Genomic DNA, 20075 nt, shown 5'->3' with positions numbered 1-20075 from the left:
ATTTACAATATGATTAACCAAGATTTTGAGATCTATGAACAAAATAGTATTTAATGGCTTCAAACTTTCAATATTATTTATTTTTCTAATTTAGTATACTTTACAATATAATGTTGAATAATGATTTTGTTGTATTGCTTCGCTTCACTTTAAAGGAATTAAATCCTTTTATCTAATGAGTAAATTTCATGTTTGACTCATTTTAGAATTTTTTGAAATGTTGAGAAAAATAATATATTTTTTTTGTTAAAATATTGGTCAAAATTTACATTTCATGTTATGTTGAATGCGTTGATAATCATATATGACATCATGTTACGGATTAAAAAATGACATCATGTTTTAAATGTTAAGCATCATCGTAATTAATTTCATCATAGAAGATTTTAAGTTTAAATAAGGTAAATGTGAGTTATTGATTGGGTAGTGACCGGCGGATTTTAGTATAAAAGTAGGGAGCGTTGTCTCATCTCGTTGTCAAATTTGAGAGTCTTGTTCGCCTAAGCTTTCTTCTAGTTGTCTTGTTGACGCTCTAGGATCTCTTTCGTCAGAGAGTTGTTTTGCTTCTTTGTTGTTTTTTATTTCATTCATCGATAAAAAGGATCATTTTAGAATTTTGTTGCGCAGACACCACTTTAGGATTTGATCTAGCTTCGTTGGTATGGGTAAGTATGTCTTCTTCTTCATTATTTTTTATATACACATCTTTATCTTTTTGTAAGTGATATGACAACTTGTAATTGCTCAATTTACTCGAATATTATTTATAAATGATGCAAATGCTCTTAGTTTGTTTTTTCAATCTTCTTATCTACAAGATTTGATTGTTTTACAACACTAGATCTACTCTCAAAATTATTTCATTTTATGGAATTTGACAACTTTTTTCTCATTAAAATTTTGGTTGGATTCATATGTGATCTATTGTGTAGCATGCGCTACTATTTTCACCATTTTTTTTATCTTGCTTTTATCTTGTTTTTCACATCGCCCATTGTTTTTATTTTATTTACAAAAATAACCTTCGTGGAATCTAGTTTTTTGTGTATGACTACATAACAAAATCTAGTTTTCCTTGTGTATCTAGACAAAATACATAATAAAAACTAATTTTCATTGTAAATTTGGAGTGGCTTCAATTTTGAAAAACATTAACTCGTGCATGCTTCCTCTCACTTGTTCTTCTTTTAAGATGAACAAGTGTCGGAAGAACTTTGTGGTAATATTGGAAAAGGGGTCCTTAACAACAAGGTCACCATTCCTTCCATTAAACCCATAAGCCTCGTTGATGTGAAGGTTGACGAGGAGTATGAGATTGTCATCACCAATCCAGCATAGGAAGAGGTATAAATTTCTTAGTATGAATCCTAAGCTTATGGGTCTTTCAAACAAATCTCCCTCTTTATTTTAGAATTTTAATTAAAAGGAGAAGAGTAAAAAAAATTAACACACCCCCACTTACCCAACAAAATTAGGTTTACATTGTGTATCTTATGAGGGGTTGGGGTAAGGGTATTAGATGCCTAGTAAAAATTAGTTTTCATGGACAAAATACACCATGAAAATTAGTTTCTATCAAGAATATTTTGATAAAAAAAAATGTTTGAGTGGTGCATAGAGTAAAAATGTGATTCAAACACCACCACCTTTGTACAACACATTATTTTTGTTTTTAAATTTAAATATTTAAAGGTTTTTTTGTTACATAAAAAATATTTTTATTAAATAAGGATAATTTAATAAGATAGGATGAAATTAGTATTTGTATTTTTTTTTTTGTTGAAAAGTGATTTCTCTCTCTGTAATTAATACTTTTATATATATATATATATATATATATATATATATATATATATATATATATATATATATATATAACCAATACTCTAGAAGTGTATATAGTGAGAGAGTCTTTAATGTGAAAAAAAAATATTAATTTTTAAATTTTATTTAATGGTCAAAATTAAAAATCTTAAGAATATATCTTAGCATCATGAAATATGTACCTTGCAGATGTAAAACTTATTTCATTTTATAATGTCTCAATAAATTTTTTGTTATTAAAATTTTGGTCGGACTCGTCTGTTATTTATTGTACAACAAATTATTTTATTTTTAAAATTTATGCACAAACTTTTTTGTTTTGGTTGTATATCTTATCTAGAGGTCCACTTGTAGGATGGAACTCAAGACACCTCATTGGGAGATACAAGGAAGGGAAGAAAATTAATTATATTGTATCAACTTTTTAGAATATGCTATAAAATCTTTTTAGAACATTTTTTTATGACATTGATTATTACTTAATAAGGTTGTCATGTGATGATATTTTTTTATAAATTTTAGAAGTGATTTCTCATATATATATATATATATATGAATTTTATTAAAATCTAATGATGTTAATGAATAATTAATTTTAATTATTAAATTTTAAGAAGATTAATAATAATATGAAGAATAATTTTTCTAAAATTATTATTAGAGTAACTTGATTCATATATATATATATATATATATATATATATATATATATATATATATATATATATATATCCTTTTCTTTGTGGTAATAAAAGAAATAACTATTCTTGTTGGATTTTTTTAAAGAAAGTAATATATATCTTAATGTTTGAGTTTGGTGTAATTACCCATTGTTCCTTTTATATTTTTCTTTTTTATTAACCATACGAGTGTGTATGTAAGGTAGTGAAATTAGGTTTAAATTGATTACTGCAACCCAAGTATATTTATTTGGCCTTTTATGCATATTTTTCAATGCAGTAAATTCAACATATACATAAAGCTATAAAAAACATTTTTTTGTTGTTAAATTGTAATGCTAGAGATGTAGATTGTATGATAAGAGAATGGTTTACATAAGTGTTAAGGCATGCTTTAATTTTTATATATATAATCTGAATTAATAAAACAACTGTGTTTGAAAATGAACCAGAGAATTCAGAGAGGAGGAGGAGCAGCAGAATAACGGCTAAGAATGAGAAAAGAAGGGAGAAGGAGTCCTTCAACCGTCGAGAAAACAGAAACAAAGGAAAAGTAAAAGAAAGCATTGATTTAGACGAGGACATGAGATTCCTACTTGAATTTGAGTCCGAATCTGATCACGATAAGAATGACGAGCCATATGTGCCATCAAGGAGAAGAAAGACAACTAATAATCACAAAACTCCTAAGAAAGTAATGTCATCAACTAAGGTTTCATGTTTCTCATTCTTGTCATTCTCTTAAGATTAAAATTAGTACTACTTTTTTCTCATTTTTTTTATCTTTTAGTTTTCTGTTTTTTTCCCCTCAAAATAATTAATATTTTCTGTTTGTCAAATATACCTTTATTTAATATTTATTGTTAATGGTACAAATATTAAAGATGAAAATATTATAGTCTAAATATAATAATATTTTAATTCTATTAAATATTTCCTATCCATATGCAATATCCTAAATATTAAAAAGATAATAGAAGAAGATACTAACTAACAAAACTTCTTTCTCAAAACAATCAATCATAATGATATGTGTCACCTCTTGGACGATGTCAAACTTACATGTTGCTCCATTTATACTTATTGCTTTACTCGCTTAATTTCTCTTCTCTGGCACCAATCATATCCACTGTTGTCTTCCTAGCAAATGTTAGTTCATTATTATTCACTCTCCAATTTTCCTAACAAAAAAGAAAAAATATTAAGTTTAGGATTATTCAAGTTGAATAATTAATGCTGCGGTTTTACCAGAGAATATTAATGTGTGTGGACACAACCATAAGCAGAGGAGAAATCATTGTTACTACTTTATTTATCAACTTTCTCTTTCATTTTATTGACCCTGCAGAGGAAACGAAACGGTGGACGTAGCAGTACTTCTAGAACAAACGGTAAGCCTTGTTAATTATTTCACACATGGATATATCTTTTTGTGATATGCTATTATATGTGGTTTTGCCTGAGTAGTGATTAATTAATGCACATAACTAAATATCACTAGAAAAGAGATTATATACTAACCATAGTTTTTTCATTTGTTTATGTCTTTGGTATCTTATTAAGAATATGGTGCACCAATGCTACTATATTAATATACACATTTATGAGTTTACCTTAAGAATATGATGTATCATATATTAACAATATGGTGCTTTGTGTATAAATATTGTACCGTGCAGTGTCATCTCGGAATGGTGTGCCAGAAAGGAATGACCACCAACAAAATGTTTCTAATCTCCCTCAAAGGTGAAAATCATATTAGTATATTATATGTTTGTTTAATGGCTAGATTATGGTTTAACAACATTAAACCTCTAAGGGTTCTTTTCAAATGATTAATAAGTTGTTTAAATATGAAGGGGCGACCAGAATGAGCTGCATGCTGAGGCTGAGGCAGAGCCAGATAATCCTGAAGTAATTTCTTTTGGCTTTTGAAGATCTATATTATCTCTTTATTTGATTATTGAGCGTTGCTAATGTTAGATTATTTTTTATTTATTTCAAAGCTCGAGGCTTATTACTCAAAATAGGGTAAAAACATAGAAATATTATTCTTCTCTAGGAGAGGCAATATATATATATATATATATATATATGATAACAACTTGCCTAATTTAAGCATAATTATAATTTCTAAAAAAGGTTCTGAATCCCGTAATTACAGATATGCTAATTTTTATGATTACATATATGATAATTACTATGATTATAACATAGTTATATGCATGACTCATGCCAACATCATTATGCAAGCTTGGAACAGTTGTTTTATTTATAATCATTAAATTCTAGATTTAATTAATATCAAATAAATTTTCAATTACTATGAATAACATTTGTTTTGTGGCATTATATAAATCATGATTTTTTCAGTCACATTTATCTGTTGAAGAGATTTTTTTTTTTTGAGAATCCCTTTTGCATTATTCAAACTTGTTGCTGTTCATCACTTACACATTCTTATACATTTGATATTTATTTGGGCATTTCTTTTAATTTGTTTCACCTATTTAATAACTAATGTTGATTTGGTGAATTAAACACTTCTAGCTGATTTTTCATATATTTCAATGATGTACATTTTGATGTGTGACTTCTACTGTGCACAAATGCTATGATGCTAATCACACAAACACAAGACATCACCAAGGGGCATGCATGATGAAATGACAAGCCTTAGTTAGTTCACTTTCTTTCTAAGATATAATCAAGTTTTGTTCAACATAATTTCTGACCCTTAACATTTTCAGATGGTACCTTCCTCCGACAAGAGGCCTGCTGCATCCCCAAGTGGAGAAAGTGGACAACACACAACTACAGCAGCGGATGCAAGTTCTTCTCCTGAATTTGCTGGTAAGGAACTCTGCTTTATGTAGTTCTATCTTTATGTTATGAGGCTCCATCTTACAATAAAAAAATGTCTCATGGTGTCACCTTGAGAAGTAAGGCACATCAAAATTGTAACTGTGTTGTGTTTACATTCCTGTCAGATATGTTTATGTTGAACATTATACATATTATGAATTCTCACCTAAGTATATTATATATTTATTTTTTACTTTGATTTTTAAGACTTTTATACCAATGGATATGGGAATATATCACACAGATTAGATAAATTACAGTGGCTTATTTTGTCTATACTCATTTTTAAACCATCGTGTGCGCGTGTCATACATTAATTTTACGGATTATTAATATTATACAAAGTATTATGGCTGTGTCACGTCTTTTGATTTTTAAAATTTACTTTGATTCTTATATATATCATGTCGCATTTGTAATTTTTTTAGGACTCATCTAGTAAGAGGAAAAAAGAAGTTCCCCATCTAATGAAAAAGTGTTTGCTGCACTTTAATTTATTCAAGATTTGTGATGTTTGCTGCACTCATTTTGCTATTAACACGTGTTTTGCTAGTTTCTGGTAGTTTCTTTTTTATTAAAGTAAAACCTCCAGGAACATACAATAAACTAAAATCATGTTTAAGACTTTATCTTTTTGTTTGAATGATAATAAAGTGCAACTAAATTTATTTTCCACCCTTTTCCTTGATACAGGTGAAAACATTAATGGTACTCATTCTTCGGCTCTTGTGGAAGAAAACAACAGTACTGCTCAAGTAAGTGCCCTAAATGTGTTGTGATATGTGCATTTTATGGGACTAGTAAAATATATAGAACTCCTAGTAAACCCATTTCAAGATTTGTTACAATTTTATTGATATATGAACGAGACAAATTTTATGAAACATCATTAACCATCCTCATTGTGCAAACCAAAATTTGATAACACATAAAAGAGACTTGTATAGATGTCTAGTTTACACCTCCATCACTTTCATTTGATCTAGCTTCTATAAAAATAAAACAAAATTAAAAAGTGCATGTGTTTATGTGTGTATGGAGTTATTAAAATTTCCATCATTAATTTTTAATTAACGAGCTTGCTTGGACAACAGGAACCTGCAGCAGCTAAAACCACACGAGCCAGTAATCAAAATCTAAGCTTTGGGGAACCTTTCTATGGCGAAAATTCAACGCCATGCCTTGCCAGTGATAGACATGATCAGACCAATGACAAGGGAAAGAAAGTGCATCAAACAATCCCAGCAATAGTCTTAGACCAAAGCCCCAATGCTGAACTTGGCTGTTCTGATGCTCCTGCCTCAGGTTCAAGGCCATCTTCTTTGCACTTAGAAGGTGCAAACACCTCTTGTTGGTCTAATCCAAAGAACTCTTTGTCTTCTGGTTTGGATTTGAACCTTGCCCCAGATGAGCAAGGTGGAGATTTACAATGCTTAATGAGTACAAATATGAACCAACCACCACAGCATAGTAATACAGTACTCCCTTTTGGTTACTCTGACTTGCAAAGGGGTGTTGGCTTGCTGAACCCTATGGGTCCATTCCCTATGCAGCAGCCAAATTTACTCTCTGCTGAGTTGTTGGTGCCTTCTGGAGGCAGATTTATTATGGAGGGGAGGAGGATGAGAAATCTCGATCTTAACCAGCCACCACCACAAGAGGCACAAAATGAAGTTGAGAATCATAATCTAAGAGATTAATGATGATGAACAACAGCTAGACTTGTGGATTTTACCAAAAAAAAATTTAACTCTTTAAATTTGCTTACTTAAATTGTTGTTAGACTTAAGATGGTTTGAGTTGGAACTCTTCTGTTTGGTTAGTCAAAAATAGTAAATGTTTTGTGTTTTCGTTGATGCTGAACTGTGTCACCATTTTATTTGGTTTCAATATATGGAGGTATACTTTGACACTCTTTGGGTGATTATATATAATTCAATAATGCATTGGTTATATATATTATTAAAAGAGGACAAGGCTCCTCATAAAAAAAAAAAAGACCAAGGCTGTTAACAAGTGCGTAAATTAATTTGTACGGAGGTATTCTAATTTAATCGATAGTCTTGAATTTAAGTTTGAAGTATGTGATTAAAAAAAGAGAGGGTAAGGCCTTGTTAAGATAAACTCCTTGATAAATATAAGAAAAAATTAAACAAATTTCTTTCATAAACTAAAATTAACTTATATAACGATTATACAGAAATTTATCCAAATTTAATTATATAATGAAAACACATGATTCAGTAGCAATGTTTAAAAGAATTAGGAGAAGAACCGTATGAGATATTATATTCAACCTGAAAAGAGGAAGGTGAAAGGCACATTACTAGCAGCATAGAAACAATGCAGGGTTTTGAATACATGTTCAATGTAGCAAAGAAATAATTCCTATTTTATGGAAGCACACATCACCAGTGAAAGATTCAAGTTGTCCCCCTACTAATAATTAAACAAACCAAACCCAAATTCTCCCTTTGATTATTCAAGTTCCCATAAATAAAGTCCATGACTTGTTAGGAGTAAGGCGCCAGTGTGATTAAGAGGTTAAGGTGCACACCAGACAGAAAGTATAATCCTAGTGACTTCCACCTCGAATAAGATCAGAACCCATGTCGCATTCATCATGATCACCATCACAATTACTTTCCCTTCTACTGATGATAACATTAGTTAGGGACTATTATTTATTTGGTAAAATTTTAATTAGCAAATTATATAGATTAAATAAAACATTTTAGAGATTATATAATATGTAGGTTATATTTGACAAAATTAAATAAAAAAATGAATTGAAAGTTAAAAAATTAATTAGTAATGAAATGTTAGAAACGGATATCAGGAAACTAAAAAGTTAATTTATTAAATTATAAGTTTTTTGAAAAATTAACTATTAAAGAAATTAACAAAAATGTAAAATGAAAAAAATAAAAATAAAATCATGATTTATTAAAAAGTAATAACTAAAAAATTAAATAAATATATTAAGGATAAAAATATAAAAAACTAAAAGTTATGTTTTAAAAAATAATACTTTAAGTAATATTTTAAAAATCATTAGAAACTATTAAGAAGATACTAAAAAAATATTTATTGAATAATTAAACAAATTTTTTAACTAATGGAAAAAATTAAAAATTAACTTATCTTATCAAATATAAGTATAATTTATAACATCAATGACAAAGACAGCTCAAAAATACTAATTAAATCTAAGTGAGTATAACTTAATTAGTTAACTACCCATATTGTATTTGTGAAAAAAATCTGAATTCAATTCTTACTTAATACATCATTAAAAAAAATAAGAAACTTTAAGTATTATCACTAACTTTTGAAAGAAAGATTAATCACATAATCAAATCTAAAACTTAAACTTATGATTCCGAGCCAAAATCCCTGATTAGGTGGTTAAAAAAACACAAGTGGAACGTTTAAAATGCAATATTTAAAAACTATAAAAAGAGTACCGTTTCAAATGAATAACTACTCTTGGCCTTTTTGCCATTTCTATACATCATTGATTGCCAAGCTGCCATCACACACTGATGACCTGGACCACACCACCAGAGGTGAAACCCCACACTTGTTGTATTTAATGTACTGGCACTTGGACTGAGAGTGGTGTCACCATCCTCAAGTAATTTCTTCGTGGAAAACGAGAACTACTCGGGCTATGTTAAGAGAAAATAAGATATCTCAATAGAGATTATCAGCAGTGAAAACGGATGGAGGATGGTCAGTGGAGAAAAAACATCATGTGACTCTATAATTCTTTTTGAGTTGACTCATACTAATATTTTTCTGACTTACAACAGTGTAAACCCTGTGCTTGCTTCTTAATGGTGCCAATGAACCCTCAACTAAAGGACAAAAGAAAAGCACACAAACAGAGAGATATTATCATATTAATCACTTCAAACAAAGGGAGAGAGAGAGAGATATAGAGAGATGAGAACATAGGTAGTCTCATTTTCTGAATCTAATAGTTATCCAGCTCAACATCGTGTTATCAAGCTCTCCATTGGTTCAAACCCTTACAAGAGCCATGAGAGAATTGGTAGCAACTAAAGGAACACTAGTACTGTTCAAGGCACATGCAATGTCCTCCATAATGGGCTTTTATTTATTTTTTGGCTACTATTTTATTTATTGCTTTTCTTTGTCCTTGTTCCCTCATTGTTTTCCCTATGGAATGCAAAACCCTCTCCACCAACCTTGTTGATTGGCCTTTCAAGCTCAGCTTTCTCAGATAAATCTTAGTGATTGTAAAAGCTTTCTGAGACCACACCCCACTTGCATTTGTACCAGAAAAATTTGTTTCACCCTTTCTCTCTCTCTCTTCCAGGAATCCAGCATTCATATGATACCATTCTATGCATTAATCATGTGAAGATTCAATATTACTTAACTTTGGACCACCATTGATGAAGGGCTTGCGTGAGATGCACACTTAAAATATATACACATGCCGTACAAAAATGAAGTCAAGTGTCATTTTTTTAATTATCATCAAAAGAATTGAAATTTTTTCTCTAATAAAACCTTTCTAGAAAACAATTCCACAAATGGTTTTTTAACACGTGACATGCAAAGGATTATTAAAAATAATTAAAAAATGACTTATACGTCCTTGGATAAACCTGAAGAACTAGTGGTCCTGCATTACAATAACATCAACATCGAAGCATGATTAAAAAAAATAATGTACGTGAGATTCTAACATATGGACAAAAGGGAATTGGGGGAAAATCCACTTCAGATTTAAGAGAACTTTATGATTTAACATACTGGCCTCGATCACATGCCCATTTATCAAAATATCTAGTGTTAAATAAATGGGTAAAAAGTAAGAGATCCAGATCAATTGTACTTGCATCTCGAACTCCTCAAGTAACTAGGCCTAGTTTTAGTTCAGTTATACACATGCAGACTTATATATACCAGTATAATATATCACATTCCCTTTTGGAAGAATATAGGAAAGAGAAGCGCTTCTCCTTAATTTATAAAAATATCCCCAAAATTATCATTTTATAAATACAAATATGAATCTCTCAGGCTTAAAATGCTATTTTTCCCAACTCATTAGTAAAAAATATACATCAACTTCTACTATTAATATCTGTAAAAAAAACTTCACCGGTACTGCAATGTCTAACCATTAGATATATATGGTGAATGCTACATAATTATATTGGTACGAGTATTATACTAGTTACACTAGATAACAATTATCAATATACCCACTAGCCTATTTTTTAATATACTTTCAAGAAAAATAAATTGAAAAAGCAACAGTTGAACATTGAACATTGCACGAGATTTTAAGAGGAAATTAGAAAGAAGATATAGTAAAAAAACAAAAATTGATCTCTCAAATGTCAAACAAACTAGAAGGTTTATAGCTCCAAGTTCCAACCTCTATAGCTAGGTAGAGTGCTAGCTAGAGCCAGTATGGTGAATAGTAGTAATGATACACAAAAAGGTATGATCTATCTTTGGCGCAGATTGCACGACTAATATTTATTTAATTCCAGACACTGCAAAACTGGTCAGAGTCAGAAGATTGATCAGTTATCCAATAATTATTATTGCAACAACGTTACTCTAAGAAGAAAATAAGAAAAAAAAGAGCATGACACAAAGGTAGATTACCTGTCTATAAACAGCTTATTCACAAGTAGTAGTCACAAAATATTTGTTCCAAATATTAGATTATATTCTGTGAAAGAATCATGCTCTTCCATTAATAAAATTACAGCATTTATGCCCTTCCATTAAAAAATTTACAGCATTATCCAATCATAACTCTATATATGAAAAATTTATTAATTTTAAAAAAATTATCTTTAAATAATTCAAACAATAATATATAATTAAATAACAAAATTATATTATATTATCATGCACATTAAACTCATAACCTATGCATTTACTAGGTTGCTTCCTTCATCTTTTGACACTGTTCTGGTAACAACACTACACTACCCGGTAATGACACAAAAATGTGGCCTCGTGTTTATGTATTTAGAAATATGATTCAAAGGCCACCAGCATGACTTGAAGCTCCTCTAATGAAAAAAATTAAGCATGGGAAAGCAAAACCTATGTAGTGGACTCACTTGTGTTTTTATGTGGCCGATGTTTGCTTTTGGGAATAAAGTGACCGACACTCTCTTTTTTAAATGTTATAATTAAAATTGATGCACATTACCGGGAAATCTCTTATCCTTAAAGATTTATTTTCCTCTACTAAAAACAAATGAAGTAGGATCTAAGGATAATCTAAAGTCTAGAGTTTAATTGATATGCATTACTTATTAAAAATTATCGTCAATATAACTTACAGTATAAGATAATTATCATAACTGGTCATACATGATAAATGACTATGTTATGTTTACTAAAAATCTTACGTAATATACAATGATTTGTTGATAATCCTTGTTCCATTTCACCCCTTTATATTCTTGTGAGATAGGTCATCTTTTACAAAGACTCATTCATCTATTGCTTATCAAAGAAAATAAATTGTCACGAAACATGTACCCAACAATATCAAGCAAAATTGAAACATAAAAAATTCATTTCTCTCATCCCACTCAATGTTTTAGTAACCATTCTATCAAACAAGTCATTTTAGCACCCGTATGGTTTCCCTGGTCTGTAAAAAAATTACTGCAATCCGCTAGACCAATGTACCTCTTTACCATTAGAGATAAAGATCTAAGCCAGGAGTCTTGTTTACTTTTGACTACAATATTACAGGCAAAAACAATCAATTTGGCAAATACTAATAGGTCCACCTTGTATGTAGCTCTTTAACTACCTTATCAAAAAAGTCACTTTACCATTTGAGATGATGATTATAACATAGTAGGTACAATTAAACAAATTCACAAAACCTTAGAACCCATCTGTTTTTGTTAAATTTTGGGCAGCAATAGAACATTTTTCATATTGAAAAAACATGATAGGCTCATGCTTGAGATATACCCGACCTGATGTATGACGGCAAAATTAGGGTAGCAATATTTGAACACTTCCTTATTTTAAACACCACATTAACACTTCTCATTAATTTTTATCTTTCTCTTCTTATCACACGTCATCTATTATACCTATATTTTCCTCTTTTTACTCTCTCACTCACTAGGTGTTAAAATAACATATGCGGTGTCCAAATATATTTTTCCTTTTGAATTAGACACCCCTGCCAGAAAATTATGTAGATTGAATTTACAATATATATATATATATATATATATATATATATATATATATATGTGTGTGTGTGTGTGTGTGTGTGTGTGTGTGTGTGAATCTGTAAAACTGTAAATATATGACCACCAAAATCATTGCTGAACTAGGAAAAAACTGATCATCTATTTACTTTCACTTCATCCCACTTCCATCCCATTTTTCTTTCTATCTCTCTTTCTTTTTCATTATACAATGTATCACATCTATTACTTTCTCTCTCTACCTATTTTTCTTTTCTTTTTATCTCTATTTCATCCCAGTCCACCCCATTTGGGGTGGAAGAGTATCACCACTCCTTGAACAAATATCATATCCACACAAGATACAAGCTGCAGGAAAACATCACTAATGTTTTCCAATGGTACACTACTATATGCTTTAGATAATGCATAGGGAACATCATGCCACAAATTCTTTGGGGATCTAGCTCAAATCCCAACACAAAATGAAGTCATGCATGGTGCTTGAAATGATGAATTAATCAAATGCATTCATCAATTGAGACAAGCAAGAAAACTAAATAACTAAGTAATCGTTCAATAAAAATTTGCTAGATAAGATATAACTAAGATAGTAAAATTACATAGTAATTTTATGATTATTTTAGCAATCCATTAGGTTCAGAATGAAACTAAAAAACACTGCTAGAGCAAATATCCAGTAGGTGAAAATGTATATTTACAAAAAAATGCAGCATGAATGTAAGGAGGAAAAAGATTATATAATTTACTAGAAAAAGGAAAAGATAACATTATAGACAGTTAGAGGGAGCTCCCTTCAGTCCAAGCACAGACAGGAAAAGGAAGAAATTTACCTCCCGCATCATTCACACATTCACAATAGCATATCATGATGCCAGATCTATTGTGTTTGAATGAATGAGTCAGCAGCTAATTCTAACCCCTTACCCATCCATGAGTGGACTGAAGGAAGCTCTCTTCAACTATTCTTAATAATACATACATCTTGAATATTAATCCAAAAACAAATTTAATTGCACTGAAAAAGGTCAATCAAAACAAAATAGAACTTAGCAAGAATGTTAAAATATTTCAACATATACAAGGTCTATCAAAACAAAATCTAAATGAGACACTGTTCAAACAAAATTGCAAAACACATTTAGACTTCAAAACACCATGCAATGATAGTGTGTTAGATCTTCAATAAATAAGTGAAACTAATCAATTTTGCCAAGGGCACAATAACAATCAAAGATAATTACAAAATACAATTAGGCTTTGAAACAGAATTAACAGTGTTTATGAAATCTTTAGTGAACTTACCGATAATTGCAACAAGTAATCAACATAATAAAATAATACTTTCTGATCAATAGGCACTACATTCAATCTTTACAATAAAGCAAGACAATATATAATATAACGAGAATATTTCAGATATATTTCAAATATAATTCTGGCTTGTTAAACTTCATCACTTATTCTTTAAGGTAAGACCAGATATAATTTCACTAGAGAAGGAATTATATTCTGCATAAAATCCATATCCTTTCCATTTGTATATATGTTCTAAATTAGGGATTACAAGTCTGCTGCACTCTCAAATGCCAAAGAAAGTACTATATTTCTTCATAAACAGTGTCAATTCTACAACTTTAATTGACTTCCAAAAAAATATTCTACCAAAGAACCCTAACCCTAAGAATTAAAACAACCAAGAACAAAGATGATAGGTGAGATATTTTAAGAATTTCTCATGAACATCGTTCACAATAATAGAATACTGTGTCCTTGTTTTTAACCCTTTGGTTATACATGCACATGTTATGGATAAGTATATACATCTAGGTAGAGCAACTTAAAACGGGACTCATTAAAGCCAAGACCGGAGCTTCTTCCTTAATTTATGAATAAGTGTGCAATGTTATATTCGTAAACAGGAAGATTAAAGGATCAACTTATAATATAATACAAATAACAAGCAAAGAAAAAAAATCAACTACAATACCGCTTACAGCTTTACCATCCTCAAAAATTCCCATCATGATGATTCCCTCTGTGCTGAAAGAAATGAGAAAATGAGAACCAACATGACAGAGAAAGGGTGATGAAAACACAAATTAGAAAACCAACGACTTAAATAAGTAAAGTAACAAGCTAAATCAAAGAGAGAAAAATTAAGAGTGAAAAACTTAGAGAAATGGAAAAGTAGAAGAGAGTTGAAGGGTCAGAAGCAGAAATCAGTGGAAGAGAAGAGAAGGTGCGTTATTAAAGAAGCAGCAGAGGGAGGGGGAGAGAGAGAGAGAAGGATGGGAAGTGTCACTGTCTTCATTAGAGTCAGAGAAGGGAAAGCGATTGAAGATCTCATAACCACACATACAAATCTGGCAAAGCACTGTTTTCCAAAAGAAATAAAAACAACGGTAAGGAAAATTCATCTTTATCTTTTCCCAGCAAGGGAATTTCTTTTGCAGGAGACTTTTTTGCAAACATATGATAATGAGATGGGTATTGAGAAGCAGGAGTTGAGCGTTTTTCTTTCTTGTTTCTTCCTCCTTTGTGATATAACAAAGTCATCAACCTCCTTTCTTCTCTTATACACACACTCACACCCTCTTTTCTTTCTCTCCCTGAAAAAACTGATACAGACCCTTACCTCACACACATAAAATCCGACCTACCTGTACTGTTTAAGTACTGTAAAGAAATAGATAAATAAATAAAAAAGAAGAGTGGGATTGAAGGTGGGGTTCTCATTGCCCCTTTAACTCATTCTCTCTCATCTTTTGCGCCAGTAATCGATTCACTCAACTGTAGTGCACTATTTTCTATTACACTCTATGGTCACTATCTAGGTTTTAGATTTTGAATTTTTTCGTATCATTTACTATTATATTATTATTATTCCATGGTTCATATCATATCAAAGAATTTTTTATTTTTAATGATATTATTAATATGAAACATTTCTTGTCAATAATTAATATATGTCAGAAATCACCTTTTCTGTTTTATATCAACAAATTTGTTAACATTAACTTTTAAAATTTTTAAGCAATTAAAGGTAAAAAATGTTTAAAAACATAACTAACAAACATCTTAACAACATTGCTTGATAAATAAATAAATAATATTATTAAAATTTTGCAATATTCATATTTTAATTTTTTAATTTTTTATTAAAAAGATATTTTTTTTGAAAAAACATGTTGTCAACAATTACTTAAGAGTGTATTTTGAAATAAATTATTTGTGGTTTATTTTAATTTATCACTTATTTTTTTAAGGATTTATCACGTATGTTATGAAAATAACTTATGGTATTTTTAAAGTTATTTTCAACTTATATTTGTTGGACTTTATAGCATGCCTTATGCTATAGTTCACAATACTGCTAATGATTTTTTTTTTTCTTTTCACACACAAAAAAAAATTCTCACCTTATTGTTACAATAATTTGTTTAAGTTAACTTATAAAAACAGTTTAAAATTTATATAAAGAAATTAATCTTAACTTTTCTTTCATTAAAAAATTATATAACGTTTACATTACTATTTATATATAAACACTTATTCAATAAAATATTTGATTAAATTATTTATGCAAATAAATCCTAAACAGTAAAGTTTTAACTAATGCAAATAATATATTTTTATTAACAAATTAACTACTAATTATATGTAAGTTCTACTAAAATGCAAACTTAAATGTTTTATTAATTAATACTTTTTATCTCCTTTTATACAGTGATCTGCAACAATTTTGGGTCTACTTTTTGTACATACAAAGAGCTTGTGCATGTGGAGTGCTGTACATTGGTGGCCATAGCCGTATACATATGGAGGATTTGAAGTCACTGAATAGTCCGGCGGAGAAAAACATGAAGCATCAGATTAGGGTACCTAGAATTGTCCAACATTTAAAATGAGATGACTCACCTACCACGGATCTACAGTACTTCATTTCTCACTTCACCAAACAAGAGATCAACATGTAACACAGCTTTTCTTCACAATTCAGATTTTCAACCAGACGTTAAAAAAGCCATGTTTGATAAGGGATATTATACAGTTTTAGAAAATATTTTAAAATTTTATGAAAAAAACAATTATAATAATTTTTAAGCTAAACCTTGTTTTTTCACGATAAATTAACAAATTTTATTTTTAAATTTTTGATAAATTTTTTATTAATAAGAGTGTTTAATAAAATAATAATTTTACTTTTTATCTTTATTATTTTCTTCTAGTCTTAAAAAGTTTTATTTTAGACTACTAAGAAATTTTGTTCATTTGTTATTAATTTATTTTAAAAGACACTAATATAAAATTAACAAAAGTTATTGAGGATGAACAATAAAATTTATTAATTTATCAAACATTAAAATAAAATATCAAAAATTAAAAAAAAATTATTATTTTATTAAAAATTGAACACATTTTTTTATTAAAAAAAATAAAAATTAAATATTTATTAAGAATAAAAACATATTTTAGTGTTATTTAAAAAAAAATTGACAAAATTAAGCGATCAACTCGGGGTAATCTTTAATTCATAATAATATTTAAGTTTTGCAAATAAAAAACATTCAATTATTCTAATTGTAATTATATATAGTCAAATTCTAAAGTGATTTTGGGACAAATGTCTTTGCCTCTTTGGTCTTCATATTAATATTAAAAAGGGTAAAATATATTTTCAATTGCTGGTGTTTCAACTTTGCAAAAACTAAAAATAACTGTTTTCATTTCTTCTCACAGAAAAAATCATCTATGATGAACGACAATGACTACTATTTTTCTAAAGTTTAAGAACTAAATTGATCAAAATTAAAATATGAAAATTAATATTAATTTTTATAAAAAATATAGAGATTAAAAACATATTTTATTAATACTAATAGAAAATGTTGGAAAAACTTGTTAGCTACTAATATAATGAGTAATTTGTCTCGACGAAGAATCACTATCTTTTGAAAACAAAACTCTGGTAAATCTTAATTGCAATTTGACATCTAAACTTTTTTCCTTTAGGTTAACATAGTGACTTGGTGAGACCTAATCATTCCGCATGCAGTCACACAATTTTGTGTTTAAAAAGAAGACAATGAAGAAGTGAAAAGAAGGAGGAAGAACTAATTCAATTAGGTAAATAGAGATTGGCATTACCCTAAAACCCAATTTCTAAACATCATGATAATAATAAGTTATGAATTTTATTAAAGAGTCGCTATATTTTATCTCTCGACAATTAATTAAAAAAAATACAAAAGTTAATAACAATGTGAAAACGGGGAGATGCTTACTTATTTTTATTTTAATTTTTTTAAGGTCTCAGCTTGATGGAACATGTGTGTGTTTAACAAGTGAAAGAAGGATATGAAAAAAAATTAAGGATGTATTTGAAGTCTCGTTTAAGGTTAATTCTTTATAAAAGACATCCACGTTCACCAATTGGGTGTTTCTCACCCTAATTTGGTTCTCACCCTTTATCTATATATGCACTTAAGAGCATTAATCATTATCTAAATAGATTCCTTACCTCTACTTTACGTTCCTTGTTTCTTATATATATTCCTCTATTTTTTTGTTACTTCCTTCTTCTCCCAGTTCGATCTCTAGAATATCTTTTGGGCTTTCATATCCCAATCTACCTTCGGCCTAGTGTTCTCTATTCTATCCTTCAATTTGATTAGAGCATGTTAGAGATGTGTAAAGTGAGATTTGATTAGTACCTATAGGCATGAAACATCTTATATAGGTGAAGCAGTTATGTAATTGTTGCAGAGGTCCATAACATGTTAAATTTCTATCTAACATATAATAAACTTTTTCAGTTTATTATAAATAGGTCATATATAATTTGTTAATATTAAATGTCACGTAAAAATTGTTAAGAATATGTAATCTTTTATTCTTTTAACACTAAAGACATATTTATGTGAGTAAAAATTAAAACCTTAATTTTTAAGGAGCCATGATTTAAAAAAGAGGCTAATAACATTTTTCAAATGTATTATTTATTATTATTTTAAAAATAATATGGGTTTTAGAAAGTAACTTTTTATGAGATATTCATTTATAATTAATAATAATAACTATGTTAAAAATAAAATAATATTTTCATTAAAAAATAAATAATTAATACATTAATAGTGCAAAGAATTTTAACACTTTTGACTAGATAGAAATAATCATATGATGTATATTTACAATAAATTTATCAAATTTTATAATAATTATCTAAAAAATTTATAATATATATATATATATATATATATATATATATATATATATATATATATCCAGTAACATTGTATATAATTAAAATAAAAAATATAAAACTTAAATTAAAATATATTTTATTATATATATAATATCATTTTAAATATATGTATATAAAATGGCTTGCATATTGACCAGAGAAATTTTCGTCCCCTATTTTAAATATAATATCATATGTTATATAAAATATTCTTTATCAAATTAAAATTTATCATTAATACACAATTATTTAAAATCTTATATGTTTAGGAATATAAAACACTGACTGAAATTATAATAACCTAAAACATAACTTAAATTAAATTATAAAATACATCAAATTTAATTTTTAAAATTCAGACCCATCAAAATTAACCTCAGACCGGGTTAGTGGAATAGTATTCCTATATTCAATTGTTCCAAAACTTTCAACATTATTCTCGTACTTTGATTAATTATTTGTCTGTGCCTTTTCTTTTAACATTTACAAATTAAAAGTATATGCGTGGAGACCTATTTCCTGGATTCCTTGTATTCTGGCATGTGATAAGTGGTCAAATAACATGAATTTCATGTTCTTTGCTAATCATTTTATTCCAAACAGAAGCCCATATGTGTTTCTTTGTCCTTCTGTGGTTCCACATGCCCACGACACAAATTATCATATTTGTTTAAATTATGTATAATTATTTAATTAAGTGATTAATTATATATGTGTTAATTACCATAAACCGACAAAAATATGGTAAGTATATCAATATGTAAGGCATTTGTTTTTATATCTATCGGTACAGTATCAAACCACAACTTGCTAGCCTTACGATGGAAGAATAAGTTAAAAAAAAAAAAAGTTGTCAAATATCTATTAACAATGTATAAAATGTTTAAACTTAACACTTACCTCTATATTATATGGGTATTTTAGATTTAAATAGAAAATAATATTAATATAGATTAAAAGAAAAATATTTTGTTAGTCGTATGTTTGGCCAGTACAGAGGTAGCTTGTATCAGTCTTTGTTCCCTTGCAGAGGGATGACTTATAGTCATAGGAGGCTGCTATGTCTCGCATGATAACTTAATTTCTTTGGTTTTGGGTTTTTTCTTTATTTACTATAATTTTTTTTATAAAACTTGGATAATTGATTTTAAAAATTTAATATATAACATTAAATGAAATTAATAAATTTAAAATATTCAGCCACCTCAAAAAAAC

The 20075-nt window shown here is 28.5% G+C and overlaps 2 protein-coding genes across 2 annotated transcripts; both read left to right on the top strand.

Annotated features, from left to right (window-relative positions):
- Positions 1-661: 661 nt before the first annotated feature.
- Positions 662-4451, top strand: LOC114384182. The gene is made up of 5 exons (XM_028343840.1): positions 662-665; positions 2957-3198; positions 3853-3895; positions 4184-4250; positions 4364-4451. The coding sequence occupies exons 1-5, from the start codon at positions 662-664 to the stop codon at positions 4437-4439; spliced, it is 432 nt and encodes a 143-aa protein (XP_028199641.1). The 3' UTR covers positions 4440-4451.
- Positions 4452-5012: 561 nt separating this feature from the next.
- On the top strand, positions 5013-7221 carry LOC114383330. The gene is made up of 3 exons (XM_028342981.1): positions 5013-5357; positions 6063-6124; positions 6464-7221. The coding sequence occupies exons 1-3, from the start codon at positions 5255-5257 to the stop codon at positions 7067-7069; spliced, it is 771 nt and encodes a 256-aa protein (XP_028198782.1). The 5' UTR covers positions 5013-5254; the 3' UTR covers positions 7070-7221.
- The last annotated feature ends 12854 nt before the right edge of the window (positions 7222-20075 follow it).

The sequence above is a fragment of the Glycine soja genome, chromosome 14 (genome assembly GCF_004193775.1).
Source record: "Glycine soja cultivar W05 chromosome 14, ASM419377v2, whole genome shotgun sequence".
Taxonomy (NCBI): domain Eukaryota; kingdom Viridiplantae; phylum Streptophyta; class Magnoliopsida; order Fabales; family Fabaceae; genus Glycine; species Glycine soja.
The sequence above is the reverse complement of the archived record's forward strand: the minus strand, read 5'-3'. Positions and strand labels throughout refer to the sequence as shown.

Bases quoted from the DNA above. Each gene is read 5' to 3' on its own strand.
- LOC114384182 (XM_028343840.1), top strand. The intron at 3,896-4,183 runs GTAAGCCTTGTT...TGTACCGTGCAG, and splicing joins CAGTACTTCTAGAACAAACG to TGTCATCTCGGAATGGTGTG. The intron at 4,251-4,363 runs GTGAAAATCATA...TTAAATATGAAG, and splicing joins GTTTCTAATCTCCCTCAAAG to GGGCGACCAGAATGAGCTGC.
- LOC114383330 (XM_028342981.1), top strand. From the start codon at position 5,255: ATGGTACCTTCCTCCGACAAGAGGCCTGCTGCATCCCCAAGTGGAGAA. The intron at 5,358-6,062 runs GTAAGGAACTCT...TCCTTGATACAG, and splicing joins TTCTTCTCCTGAATTTGCTG to GTGAAAACATTAATGGTACT. The intron at 6,125-6,463 runs GTAAGTGCCCTA...CTTGGACAACAG, and splicing joins AAAACAACAGTACTGCTCAA to GAACCTGCAGCAGCTAAAAC.